Here is a 15,145-nt window from a genome sequence, read left to right as displayed (position 1 = left end):
CCACGCATACTTTGCCCAGTTGTTCCGTGTTTTGAGTAGCCTAACCAGCGATCCTTAAACAGACTGCTGGAGGCTATCAAAAAAGGTAAGAAACCTGCTTAATAGTTTCATTTCTGTGGAACCAGGAGGACTATGTGTGCTCCTCCTGGCTCCATAAAAATATTACGGGCTGCTGCCAGCTCCACCTCCTTCCCCCCTCCAAGGACCTACCTGTGGTCCAGCTCAGCATCAGAGCCAGCCGTAATTGGTCAGGCCCCAACCGACGAGTTGCATCAAAATGCCAGATTGGCGTCCGCAGTTTGCTGGTTTAGTGTAAATGAAGTCCAGTTTCAGTCGGGCCTGAGGGCAAAAACTTTTGGATTGCACCGCCTATTTTATGCCAGAAACTGGCCCAAGTTGAATTTCTCCCCCTCAGAGCCTAATGGTGACCACTAATAAAGCTTGTTAATAGACTTATACGTTCCTTAAGTTTACAAGTAATGTTGGAGTCTTCATCCTGCTAGCAATGCTACAAGGATGGGGGATAAGACTCACTACTTTTAAACTGAAGTTTTCTGTTCCAAGTATGTTCTTTAAGACTAGAGGATAAATTTTGCGAGGTTTCACTGCTAGCGCAAAGCCTCTCAATGAATTGTGGATCCAATAATTGGGCTTGCAAGTCAGTGCACCAACCTTGCTGCGTTTCCAGAGTGAGGGGCCTAGGCAGCTGAAAGCACAACTACCAATAATGATGCACAAAAGGCCAGAGTCGATGGAACAGAGAGTTCTGAGGGAGTTGTAGGGCTGCAAAGAATTTTAAATTAAGTTTTACTTTCTGTACGTTCCTTACCTTGTCTCCTCTCACCTAAGGGAGATATATGTATATATTCCTATTAGTTTTGATACTGACGTTCTTGATCTCGTATGTCCTTACTGTTAAAGTGGTACATACATCTCTTTTTTTAAATTGCTAATTCATTATGGATTTTTTTAAACCAAGTCTTTCAGAAGAAGATATCTGAAATCAGCAAAGTAGCTCATGTAATGAGCATATTTTTTACTAATGTGTTAAAGAAAAGTTATATAGCTTTTCCCCAGCCATTAACGTTTCTAATATATCATAAAGATAAAACACCAACCACAAAATAACTTCTTCCATTGACCATTTAAACTTTTTAGAGTCGAGTTAACTGACAAGGCAGCTGAAGTAGATATGCTAAATGATGCACTGGCAAATGAACAGAAGAAGGCACGGGAACTGCAGTGGGCACTGGAAAAGGAAAAGTGTAAGGTTGATAGAAAAGAAGAGCGAGACCGAGAGGAATTGGAGGTTTGTATGCTTTTCCTGTCTGTCAAATGTGATTCAAAGAAGTAGTGCTCTGATGCTTAATGTTTTATTGACTGCCACCTTCTCTTGCCCCCTCCCCAAACTCCTGATTGATTTCATTGATCTCTTCACCATATTTTAGAATAGTCTATAATGTGTTATTAGTAGACCTATAGATCTTCTGAATTCAGGTCATATTTATGAGCAAATGCATGCTTTTTGGGTCAAAAATAAAACAATGGTATTAAAACTTTAAGTTTAGTCACTAAAATAATTTTGAAAGGAACAAATTAAAAACTTTTATAAGTAATTGATGCTTATAGCTGTCTTCATGATGTATAATGCTAAAAGGAGTTGGTGTGCATCATTAGCTGCGTCCTCAGTGCCTTTGCCCCATGGAACTTCATTCAGCCACCTGTATATGATGCAGGTGACTGAAGATGTCTTGTACATTGATGCTACCTGTCAGTCCACAGAGAAGATGAAGCACTACTGAATGAAATAAAGTGCTTGAATGTGTTGCAGCAAAATGCATTATGTCAACCTTAAGATTGCTGGGTTTAATTGTGTTTAACCTTAATTTTGAAGTTGATTTGGTGGAGTGAAGGGTTATGATCAGATCATTTTTTTTAAAGATCTGGGTAGATTAGCTATCTCCTGCCATATAATTGAGTAAGTGGAAATGGTTTATAACATTTCAGTGAAATTTCTGATTTGCATGTTGAAATAAAAATAGTTGTTTTTTGGAGTTTTTTTGTGTGGGAAATTATATTGGTAAGCAATTTTAGCAAAATCAGAAAAAAATACTTGCTCACCTGTAATAACTTAAAGCTGACTGTGACTTTATTTTTTTGGTGTGAAACTAGAGAGTGTAGACACAGGATAAGGGATCGGCCATTTAATACTGAGTTGAGGAGGAATTTCTTCACTCGGGGTTGTGAATCTTTGGAATTCTCTACCCCCGAGTGCTGTGGATGCTGAGTCGTTGAGTATATTCAAGGATGAGATAGATAGATTTTTGGACTCTAGGGGAATCAAGGGACATGGGGATCGGGCAGGAAAGTGGAGTTGAAGTCGAAGATCAGCCATGATCTGATTGATTGGCGTAGCAGGCTCGAGGGAACATAGGAACAGGAGTAGGCCATTCAGCCCCTCAAGCCCGCTCCGCCATTTGATAATATCATGGCTGATCTGTGATCTAACTCCATATACCTGCCTTTGGCCCATATCCCTTAATACCTTTGGTTGCCAAAAAGCTATCTATCTCAGATTTAAAATTAGCAATTGAGCTAGCATCAATTGCCATTTGCAGAAGGGAGTTCCCAAACTTCTACCACCCTTTGTGTGTAGAAATGTTTTCTAATCTCACTCCTGAAATGTCTGGCTCTAATTTTTAGACTGTGCCCCCTGCTCCTAAAATCCCCAACCAGCGGAAATAGTTTTTCTCTATCCACCCTATCTGTTCCCCTTAATATCTTATAAACTTCGATCAGATCACCCCTTAACCTTCTAAACTCTAGAGAATACAACCCCAATTTGTGCAATCTCTCCTCGTAACTTAACCCTTGTAGTCTGGGTATCATTCTAGTAAACCTACGCTGCACTCCCTCCAAGGCCGATATGTCCTTCCGAGGGTGCGAGTCCCTTTCCCCGATTCAATATTAGTTTTGTTGGAATTTTCGGCATGCTATCCTCTCTCTACTGTAAATACCGACGCAAAGTAATTATTCAACATGTCCGCCATTTCCCCATTGTCAATGACAGTATCCACACTTTCAGTTTTTAAGGGGCCAACACTGCTCCTGACCACCCTCTTTTTCCTAATATAACTATAAACGTTCTTCGTATTGGTTTTGATATCCCTTGCAAGTTTCTTTTCATACTCTCTTTTTGTAGCTTTTACTATCTGTTTTGTGACCCTTTGATCTTTGTATCTGTGCCATTTTTTGCCTTTTTGTATGCCCTTTTCTTATGTCTTATACTGTCCCTTACCTCTTTAGTTATCCATAACTTTTTTTTGGCAAGTAGAGTTCTTGTCCCTCAGGTATAAACCGGTTCTGTAGCACGTTAAATGTTTCTTTAAACATTTCCCACTGATCATCAGTCATTTTACCCATTAACAGATTTGCCCAGTTTACTGCGGACAGTCTTTGTCTCATCCCATTGAAGTCAGCCTTACCAAAGTCCAGAATCTTAGTAGATGATTCACTTTTTTCCCTTTCAAACACTACCTTGAACTCGATCATGTTATGATCACTATTGGATAGATGTTCACGCACAGTTAAGCTGTTAACTAAATCTGGTTCATTACTCATTACTAAATCTAGTATGGCTTGCCCCCTTGTTGCCTCTAGGACATACTGCTAAAGAAAATTATCCCAGACACACTCAAGAAATTCACTACCTTTCTGACAGTTGCTAGTCTGCTTTTCCCAATCTGTGTGAAGGTTAAAGTCCCCCATTAAGACCAATATACCTTTGTTACACGCTTGTCTAATCTCTGCATTTATACAATCTAGCACTTCAGAGCTGCTGTCAGGGGTCCTGTACACAACTCCCTCTATAGTCTTAGATCCTTTCCTATTTCTCAATTCAACCCATAAGGTCTCTGTTGGCTTACCTCTCATTATATCCTCCTTTACTATTGAAGTGATTTAATCTCTAATCACTAAGACTACTCCTCCCCCTCTTCCATTTTCCCTATCTCTCCTGTAGACCTTATAACCTGGTATATTCTCAATCCTGACCATTCTGTAGCCATGTCTCAGTAATTGCTGTCATGTCATACCCTCCAATTTGAATTTGAACCTGTAGTTCATTTAATTTATTCCTTATACTCCGTGCGTTTGTATATAGAACTCTTAGTTGGACCACACACCTTAACCTGTCCTTCAGCTTTGATGCTGGGTTAATTGCTTTACACCTTCTGGTTTTCACTTTATCTGTAGTGCCTAAAGTACACTCTCTGCTGCTCTACGCTTTTCCCTTTCACTTGTTCTTGAACAACTATTTGTATTGTAAATTTCCCCTGGGTCCTCCCCTCTCTTGCTGCTTTCAACTTTACTCTCTTCTGACTCCCCGCTCAGTTTCCCAGTCCCCCTGCCACTCTAGTTTAAACCCTCCCCAACAGCAGTAGCAAACTCCCCTGCGAGGATATTAGTCCCGGATCTGTTGAGGTGCAACCCGTCCGGCTTGTACAGGTCCCAACTCCTCAGGAATCTAAACCCTCCCTCCCTCCTCCATCAACCCTCCAGCCACGCATTCATCTGGTCTATTCTCCTATTCCTATACTCACTGGCAAGAGGGGCTGTATTGCCTACTCCTGCTCCTATTTCTTATGTTCTTAAACACTACTAAGATGTGCAACTTAAAATAGCCACACATATTCCAGAAATTTGAAAGTTAAGATATATTTTAGATAAACATAGCAAACTTAATGGATTAGAAAACCATGCTCTTGTTTAATTTCAGGACTTGAAGTTCGCACTTGAGGATCAAAGGAAAAAATATTTGCAGTTGGAGTGTGTTTTGGAAAAGGAAAGGCTGACAATAAATGAACTCAGACAGAATGTAGATTCTGAGAAAACCCTACATGAAGCTGAACTGTCACATGAGAAAAGCCGCATCTCTGAGCTCCAGATTGTCATAGATGCTGAGAAAACCAGAGCTTCTGAGTTGAACAGTGCACTAGAACGAGAACGTCAGCTCTCTAAGCAGCTTCAGAGTATGGAGGAGCAGCAGGAAGGGATGCAGAAGCCAGCTGGGAGAACACCTGAGGTGCTTCTAGGGGAGCTACAGAGACAGCTAGAAGTTAAGCATAACCGTATAGTAGAGTTGGTGAGTGAGATGGAAAGGTATAAACTTGAGTCAGTTCAGCTGAGACAGCGCCTTGAGGAACAGCAACAGATTCATAGGAAGGCTCTGTTAAAGGAGCAAGAATCGCACAAACTGATTCTGGAGAAAGTGGATTCCTTGCAGCTGCAAGCAAAAGAGCTCCTGCACCAGCTGGAAAAAGAAAAACATGAAGTTTTAAAATTGCAAAGAGAGGAGGGAAAATTGAAAGAAACTCTTCTGGCATTACAGGAAACTGAGCAAGTGAGAATTGAAAGAGACGCAGAAAATCAACTGGAGAGAGATGTAGCTGTCACTGAAAAATTTCCTCAGACTGAGGTACGTTCTGTAACTTGTCAAATTATTTGTCTCTGCAACTTGCCATAACTAAAATTGTAGAGTCTTCATTACAACAAAAACAACAACTTGCATTTAAATAACACCTTTAATTTGGGAAAATATCCCAAGGCACTTCTCAGGAGCATAATCAGATTAATATTAGTACCGTACCAAAGAAGGCGATATTAGGATGAGTGACTAAAAGCTTGGTTAAAGACGTAGGTTTTTACGATGTGGAGATGCCGGTGATGGACTGGGGTGGACAAATGTACAGAGTCATACAACACCAGGTTATAGTCCAACAACGTTATTTTAAATCACAAGCTTTCGGAGCTTAGCTCCTTCGTCATGTGAGTGAAGAAGGGTTTCCATAAAAGAATCGCATATATAGTCAGAGAACAATGTCTGGTGATTACAGATAATCTTTCCAACTGCCCGTTATCACCCCTCGGCAGAGAGATAATTACAGCAATCAAAGGAGTGGATGGTGTTCCGACAGGTTTAGTCTGGGACACCTTACATTTAAGAATACTGAATACACACTGGGTCAGATAACAAAGACAGAGAGAGAGAGAGGAACCCGAAAGGCAGAGAGAGAGAATGACCCGTTGTATTAAAAACAGATAACTTTTTTTCGTTGGTGGGGTTACATGTAGCATGACATGAACCCAAGATCCCGGTTGAGGCCGTCCTCATGGGTGCGGAACTTGGCTATCCATTTCTGCTCGACGATTTTGCGTCGTCGTGTGTCTCGAAGGCCGCCTTGGAGAACGCTTACCCGAAGGTCGGTGGATGAATGTCCTTGACTGCTGAAGTGTTCCCCGACTGGGAGGGAACCCTCCTGTCTGGCGATTGTTGTGCGGTGTCCGTTCATCCGTTGTCGCAGTGTCTGCATGGTCTCACCAATGTACCATGCTCCGGGGCATCCTTTCCTGCAACGTATGAGGTAGACAACGTTGGCCGAGTCACAGGAGTATGAACCATGTACCTGGTGGGTGGTGTCCTCTCGTGTGATGGTGGTATCTGTGTCGATGATCTGGCATGTCTTGCAGAGGTTGCCGTGGCAGGGTTGTGTGGTGTCGTGGACACTGTTCTCCTGAAAGCTGGGTAATTTGCTGCGAACGATGGTTTGTTTGAGGTTGGGTGGCTGTTTGAAAGCGAGTAGTGGAGGCGTGGGGATGGCCTTAGCGAGGTATTCGTTGTCATCAATGACATGTTGAAGGCTGCGAAGAACATGGCGTAGTTTCTCTGCTCCAGGGAAGTACTGGACGACAAAGGGTACTCTGTTGGTTGTGTCCTGTGTTTGTCTTCTTAGGAGGTCTGTGCGATTTTTCGCTGTGGCCCGTCAGAACTGTCAATCGACGAGTCGAGCGTCATATCCCGTTCTTATGAGGGCGTCTTTCAGCGTCTGTAGGTGTCCATCGCGTTCCTCCTCGTCTGAGCATATCCTGTGTATTCGCAGAGCCTGTCCATAGGGGATGGCCTCTTTGACGTGGTTAGGGTGAAGCTGGAAAAGTGGAGCATTGTGAGGTTGTCTGTGGGCTTGCGGTAGAGTGAGGTGCTGAGGTGCCCGTCTTTGATGGAGATTCATGTGTCCAAGAATGAGACCGGCTGCCAATGGTGGGGCGAAGGGAATGGGGGAGGCACGAGACGTCAAAGTTGGAGGAACGCAGAATCCTTGGAGGGTTGTAGGACTAAAGGAGGGTATGGAGTTAGGGAGGGGCGAGGTCATGGAGGGATTTGAACGAAAATGAGAATTTTAAAATCAAGGCATTGGTGGACCAGGAGCCAATGTAGGTCAGCGAGCACAGGGGCGATGGGTGAACACGGCTTGGTGCGGGTTTAGGATACAGTCACCAGAATTTTGAATGAGCTCAAGTTTATGGAGGGTGGAAAATGGGACTCCCACCAGGAAAGCATTGGAATAGTCAAGTCTGAAGGTAACAAAAGCATGGATAAGGCTTTCAGAAACAGATAAGTTGAGGCAGAGGTGAAGATGGGCCATCGTACTCTGAATTCTGGACATCAAACAAAGATAAGAAGTAATACTAAAGAAGGGGATAGTGGTGTGGTTTTAATAGTGTTAGAAAGGGCATCTTGGGATGTGGGAGCACTGGAAGCGGGTAGGAGTAATAGGGATGGAGTCTTTAAGTATCAGAATAGTGGGAGAAGGTTCTAGAGTCTGGGAATATTGGGGGAATCATATAATCACTGATTTACATTTTCCATGAAAATGTAGATATCGCTCGCCCATTATACTTAATCATAAAAATGGAATTTCACTTACTCAGAGCCATAAATCTAATATATTTTACTCTAATATATTTTACGTTATATAACAAAACAGTGTTCCCTTCGACTTACCGGGAGTACACAATTAGAGATTGTGAAGTGATACATTTTGGTAGGAAGAATGAGGAGAGGCAATATAAACTAAGTGGTAGAATTTTAAAGGGGGTGCAACCGCAGAGACACCTGGGGGTGTATGCACACAAACTTTTGAAGATGGCAAGACAAGTTGAGAAGGCTGTTTAAAAAAGCTTATGGGATCCTTGGCTTTATAAATAGAGGCATAGAGTACAAAAGCAAGGAAGTTACAAAATACTGGTTAGGCCTCAGCTGGAGTATTGTGTTCAATTCTGGACACCATACTTTAGGAAGGATGTCAAGGCCTTAGAGAAGGTGCAGAAGAGATTTACTGGAATGGTGCCAGAGATGAGGGACTTCAGTTATCTGGTGAAGCTGGGGTTGTTCTCCTTAGAGCAGAGGAGATTTGACAGAGGTGTTCAAAATCATAAACTGTTTTGACAGAGGAAATAAGGAAAAACTGTTTCCACTGGCAGAAGGGTCGGTAACCAGAGGATACAGATTTAAGGTGATTGGCAGAAGAACTAGAGAAGACATGAGGAAACATTTTTTTTAACGCAGCGAGTGATGATCTGGAATGCACTGCCTGAAAGAGTGGTGGAAGCAGATTCAGTAGTAACTTTCAAATGGGAATTGGATAAATGCTTGAAGGGAAAAAAATTGCAAGGCTATGGGGAAAGAGTAGGGGAGTGGGATTAATTGGATAGCTCTACCAAAGAGCTGACACAGGCACTATAGGCCGAATGGCCGCCTTCTGTACTGTATCATCCGACATTGCCGGACCAGGAGCCAATGTAGGTCAGCGAGCACATGGGGTGATGGGTGTACGGGCCTTGGTGCGAGTTAGGATATGGGCAGCAAAGTTTTGGATGAGCTCAAGTTTACAGAGGGTGCAAGGTGGGAGGCCAGCCAGGATAGCATTTGGAGACGAGTCTAGAGGCAACAGATGAGCTGAGGCAGGGGCGGAGATGAGCGATGTTATGGATGTGGAAGTAGGCAATCTTGATGGCGAGGATATGGGTCCCTGTAGAACTGTTTCTTCAATATAGGTCATCCTCTTCAGGAAAGGAGTGGTATAGGGGAAAAATGAACGAGAAAGTAAGATACATTATTAGATTTGAAACCAAAGTCCATAAATGAGGTAGATATTTGTTGAAAAATGTGGAATGGAAAATGCATAGCCAATTCTGTGTCCTAAAGGTAGTAGTCACTTTATAGATATCAAAATGAACTGTCTAATATGACTTGGGGCACATGTGGAGAGCTCCTCAGTGCAATACAGAATCTAAACTTTATTTTTATTCTTTTCTAATGCGCTTACTCATATGCCAAGTTACAATGACAAAATCAAATACTGGCCTGCAATCATAATTATCAACTTTTCCTTCTGGCTATCTTGAGATGCAATTAAGTACTCTCGGAAGTAAAATAAATCTTCCTTGGGGTTTCACTTTTTCACACAGATAAGGGTTTCCTGATAAATGTTTATCCAAAAAAAGGAAATTTTGTCTTGCAAAATGGCAGCCGTTTTAAGATAGACTGCTGATATGTTTCATATGATTTCAAAGTAACATGCAATTGAGCAACAATAAAACAGATTAATTTAAGATAAATGTATGCTAAATTCCACTTCCTTAGCTGACAATTTTTTTGTTACAGTTTTTTGACCAGTTGTTCCCAAATTAAAAGGAGAGTAAAGCCAACCGTTAAATGTTTCTAGTGTTTCATGTACAGCTGAGCCCTGGAGCAGTGCATGAGGTTTGACGATTTTTCAACAGTATCCTCCCAAACAACGGTTCATTGTTCTATTGGTTAAAGAGGCATGTCATTATTGGATATTTTTAGCAAGGCCCTCTTCCTGGAAAACCCTACTCAGTTTCTGTCATGTTGCCAGGCACAAATTTGGCAACACAAGCTGACGGTAGTTTTCTGCTTTCATTCGAGCTTATGGTTAAATTATAATAAAAATAGAACAGCTGACACAAAGTTGTTGGGTTACCAATCATCTTTGCACATTGTTCTTTATACAAACCAATAAAGTGTTGTGCAAGACAACATGGGAATATAAGAATATAGAGCACTGAAAGAGACTATTGTGTTCCAACTGGTCAATATCAAAATTCAGAAAATACCATTACAACACTTGCTCTCTCATAGTCTTCAATCCCTTTCTTTGCCACTACCCTTGTATCTACCCTTTTCCGTCTTGAATTTGCTAATGCTGACTGTCTCCACTGTCTTCCAGGGCAGTCTTTTCCATATATTTATCATCTGTGTGTTCACCTTCCCTTTTCTGAGCTCGAGTCCGTGGTCCCAGTTATAGGATTTGTGACAATGTCAAATAATTTATTGGGTTTAAACTTACCCATACTACTTAAAATCATGAATGTGTGCCCAAACTGAAAATACCAATTTTTTACCAAAAACGAATGTTTAAATTTTTAGAAGTAGATAATAGTTCTCAAAATCGTACAATAATTCAGTTGAAGTATTGTATCGCCAACGTTTAATTGCTTCAGTTTTATAAAAGCTTTGCAAACTAAAAGGCATGTTGTAGTTTGTCTGAGGAAAGTTGCTGCTACAATTAAAGTTTTCTTTTAAGTCATTGAAATGATTTTATTTCTGCCCATGATTGCAGAACACTTGCAAAATTGGACTATCAACTGATAGAACAAGAAACTGGATTATTCAGCAGAAGCTGGCAACAACAGAGACTGGAAAGAGTGCATCAGTTACTAGCAGGCAGTGGTCCATTCAGCCAGTAAATGGTGCTGAAATTGATGGAGGAGACACTGCATCTGGAGAAAATATTAACCTGGAGAGCATCAAACCGAAGATGCAGCTGATTATTTCCAAACTTGGAACAATGGCCGGCAAAGCTGCTACCAGGTATAAAGAATCGGAAATCATATACTCCAGCTTTATTTGCCGTATAACGTGTTAAAACCAGAAAAGTGTGTTCTGTTGTAAAGTTCTTGCAAATTTTCATAGTTACTTGATGAATTCCTCTTGCTCTGAACAAACAGTAACAACATTTAATAACAATTTTAGTTAAGGAGAAACAGAAAATTCTAGAAGATTGACTTTCTAAATGTCATAGCATGAATGTTTTCTAGAAGTGGCAGGCCATTTTTCTTAGGAATTGTTAATATTTTAACTTGAGTGGACCAGTGTTCTGTGTTTTTACTGTAGAAAAGCACACTTATTTTAAAGGCTCAGTTTTTGTTTGGTTATTGTGGAGATCACTTTGGAAGAGATTTTTTCTAATTTGTAAACTACATCTTACTTATCTGTGTAGCAGTTGAATATCTATTTAATTTGGTATGAATATTACTAGATTAATACAATTACTTAGAATTAATAATTGTTTCAGAATCTCCACTCTCTTTTCATCTTTATCCTTCCATCTCCTCTTCTGCCTCCCCTCCCAGATGGGAATGCCACTTGACATTGGGGGCAGAGATTTATATTCTGCCCTGTTCATGAATGTTAATGTGCTAAATAGTTTGTGAAATTTTGACCAAGCTTGAACAGAGACTCCCTCATGCTAGACACTATGTGGATAGACTGGAGAAGTTGGGGTTCTCCTTAGAGCAGAGAAGGGTAAGAGGAGATTTGATAGGAATGTTCAAAATCATGAAGGATTTAGATAAATTAAATAAAGAGAAACTGTTCCCATTGGCAGAAGGGTCGAGAACCAGAGGACACAGATTTAAAGTGATTGGCAAAAGAACCAAAGGCGACATGAGGAAAAACTTCTTTATGCAGCGAGTAGTTATGATCTGGAATGCACTGGCTGAAAGTTTGGAGGAAGCAGATTCAATCATGGCTTTCAAAAAGTAATTGGATAAATACTTGAAGGAAAAAATTGGCAGAGCTACGAGGAAAGAGTGGGGGAATGGGACTAACTGGATTGCTCTTACAAAGAGCTGGGATGGGCTGAATGGCCTCCTATGCTGTAATCATTCTGTGATTCTACTAAGTTCCCTTAGAAGAAGAGCCAGCCAAATAACATGTGGAGCGTATTGCACATTCATCCGTAAATCCTGATTTGCCAGCTCAGCAATTTTATAATGGTTTTAGATGTGAACAGTTCTCATCAGTCACTGGGGTCTTAAATGGCTATGCTAGGAATTGTGAACTAGATTGGCACCCATTCATAGTCAATGGTCGGAAATCGAACCCAAAGTGCGTGGTCATGTATCCACAAATCAGTTGACAAATGGACATGAGCCCTCATCAGATTATGACTCCAGATACTGCTTAATTACAGTTTATAATTAATTTGAATTTTAATAAAATTAAATTTATCAATTAAAATATGCAGATTGAGTTATTTTTGAAGTATCTGAATTTTAAATTATTTTCAAATGTGTATTCTCCAGAAGGGAGATCAGGTCACTGTGGTGCTAATTGTCTGAAACCACAATAACATCACATGGTTACTTTGCACTGAGATACAGAACTACTTTGGAAAGGTTTTGATGCTGTAGGCATTCCCATTTGTTTTGAGTGAATTGACTCATATTTTTCCATTTCATTTAAAATTTCATACATCATCTGTCTTCTGTCACCTGAGTGATATTAACAGAAGCCTTAGAGGGAATTTTGTGCTCGCTGTTTGCTGGGACTTTTGCATGATGCTAGCAGAGAAAACAGTAAAAATAAGGAAATAAATGTTAACATGGGCTGCTGTTAGTATTTGTGATCATTTTACATATTTTAAAATCATAAGTTTCATTGACTGATCAGATATGAACGATTGCTTCATTGATTTACAGCAGGATGCAGCACAGCACTGAAACCACAGATGATGAGGACCTGATTTGGCTACAGAATAGCATTCAGGATGTGGCATCACAGTTACAACAACTGCAAACCCCTGTACCTCCAGAGGTGAGGTTGAATTGTTCTAAGATTATAATTCTTTTGCTTTCTATGTGATCTAATTACTGCTGATGTGGGGAGCATATGCCACAAAATGGAGCTTTTTTCATTCTATAAAAATTAGAAATGGCTTAACTGTAGAAACATTATTCAGTTCATTGCGTTTTTCTTAAATAACCTTGCTTGAATAAATTAAGATTTGACTGCTGACCTATGGGTGGCAAAAGATACTAATTAAGAAATCACTTTGGCACAGAGGCAGGTTTAGACCCGGAATGTCCTTACATGATTAATTCCTTATCTCCTCATCATGGAAGGCACTGAGTAGAGTCTAGCTACTTCCTCACAGAAGGGGTCAAAAAAAAAACTTTGCCACTAACTGAAAATACTGTAGACCAATCATTATTTCCATAAACTGAGCAGGTTACTTAGTGCTTTGTTATCTTATTTCCTGGTGAATCCAAGGTTTTTGCAAGTCCTTAAATTGTGCTTTATTTTCTGAGCCAAAAGTTGCAATGTCCAGTAAGGTCTTCCACTGTACAACAACCCATCTCTTCGGAGTAGCAACTACCGCTTTGTGTAGCTGGTGCTGTGGCCCAGAACAGTCCCCACCACTTAAGCCGCCCATGTTTAAAATCAGGTAAGTAGCGCAAACCATTTGCCATTACCATTATTGTCAAGTACAGAGTCGCCACTTGCAGCATGTTAAGCGCGCCAAATATTTTGAGTATAAACTGGTGTTCAGTGAGTAGTTTGAACCTTGTTAAGGTGCAGTTACCTATTATACTTCTCGCTAATGGAGCCACACGAGGAATTCAGTTGAAGAGAAGCTTGGTAAAGTTGACTGATCTCTGTGGACAGCATCAATGTGGAAGTGCAAGTGAGAATTTTGTGGTTCTTCGCCATATCCCAACAGTGTGAGAATCGTGCGGAATCATACACAATAACTGTAGTATAATTGCACCAGAGAAAAGTATGAGCGGGTCAGAATTATATAGCACTAAATTTCAGCAGTGCCTCCTATGTACCTGATTAGTACAGGATAGTTCAGGTATAGTCAACAATGGGGGAGATTAATGGGCTTTAAACAGAACACTTTGAAGTATAGACCACACCACGTATTTTGGGCAAATCGCGTTAGCACCAATGTGCCCGCTATAAGTGATGGGGACTGATTCTGATTCTGTGCAGATTTTGAGGCCCTAAAACCAGATCCAATCTGAGGTTCATTGTGTCTTCAGAGGATAAAATCGTTAATGCTAAACTTAGTCTTTCACATTAGCATCTATGCAGAAATATAGTTATGATGTGGAGATGCCGGTGATGGAAATGCGTAGGCTTCGAGGAGCTCCTGAACATTTACCTGAGGAAGGAGGAAGTCTCCGAAAGCTTGTGAATTTAAAATAAAATTGCTGGACTATAACTTGGTGTTGTAAAATTGTTTACAGAAATATAGTAAGTGTTCATTCTTAAGTAACCTGTCTATATATGATTCTCCAGCAGAACATCATAATTCCCTCAAGTGGATCAACTGGTACTCTCACTGAACGACTGTTGAGGCAAAATGCAGACCTGACTGGTTATGTCAGCAGACTCACAGAAGAAAAGAACGAACTGCACAACAGTCTACTGAAACTAGAGGAAGAGGTTCGAAAATATCGTCAGCATGGTTCAAGTAGCGATCAGGTATGTGCTACGAATAGAAAAACTAATGGAAGTAAAAGAAAAACTGAAGTCCAACATGCTGTTCAGCAACCCTTACCATTGATACAATAAATTAAAAACATTGCCAAATAGCCTTAACCTAATTACTTAAAACTTGATTAGCAAAATTCCCTCTATGAAATGAAAGAATTATACAAATATTTCTATTTGTAGAAAAATTGATTTAACAGTAAATTGTCCAGCAACATTTTGTTCAATAAATTACGATGCAATTTAATTTACTCTAAATTCTGTATTTAAAGTTTGACTTTATCTTCATAATTTATAAGTATATAGTCTTAAGACTGAAGCTTTCAGCCTGAACGTGTGCAATGCTTTCAAAATGCAGTTGATTTATTTATTTGGGAATATTAAGAGTTCAAAATGTTGAGAAAGCAATTGTATGAAAATGTGAAACCCTGATCAAAAAAATCACAATGTAGTCTGTGGACATGACTACAGAGGTTTCCAATTGTAATGCTGACGCTAACCAATTAAAATTAATCGGTTACAGTCGGCATTAAGGTTAGAAAACCTAGGCCGGTGTTTCCTGTTTTTCGTCAGTGTAAATATTCCACGGAGAAACTTTCTAGTATCGAAACTGTTCTCACTCCTGGCTTAAAATTTTGCATGGAGTGACTTAATAAAGCATTCTAGTTTTACCTAGGTAAAGCAGGGAATACATGAGCCACTCCAGAAATACACGAGTAA

The 15,145-nt window shown here is 40.3% G+C and overlaps 1 protein-coding gene across 3 annotated transcripts in view; it reads left to right on the top strand.

Annotated features, from left to right (window-relative positions):
• akap9 (A kinase (PRKA) anchor protein 9) overlaps positions 1-15,145 on the top strand; it is a 248,150-nt gene that overhangs the window by 221,324 nt on the left and 11,681 nt on the right. For 2 of the 3 annotated variants that reach the window (XM_068006479.1, XM_068006463.1), the window contains 5 exons: positions 1,159-1,309; positions 4,778-5,476; positions 10,482-10,732; positions 12,625-12,739; positions 14,231-14,416. In XM_068006479.1, the coding sequence (XP_067862580.1) occupies positions 1,159-1,309; positions 4,778-5,476; positions 10,482-10,732; positions 12,625-12,739; positions 14,231-14,416 (1,402 nt within the window). The remainder of the gene's footprint in view (positions 1-1,158; positions 1,310-4,777; positions 5,477-10,481; positions 10,733-12,624; positions 12,740-14,230; positions 14,417-15,145) is intronic. The other variant, XM_068006470.1, reaches the window with a different exon arrangement.

Source organism: Heptranchias perlo, chromosome 2 (genome assembly GCF_035084215.1).
Source record: "Heptranchias perlo isolate sHepPer1 chromosome 2, sHepPer1.hap1, whole genome shotgun sequence".
Lineage (NCBI taxonomy): Eukaryota > Metazoa > Chordata > Chondrichthyes > Hexanchiformes > Hexanchidae > Heptranchias > Heptranchias perlo.
This window is presented reverse-complemented; position numbering and strand designations above follow the sequence as displayed.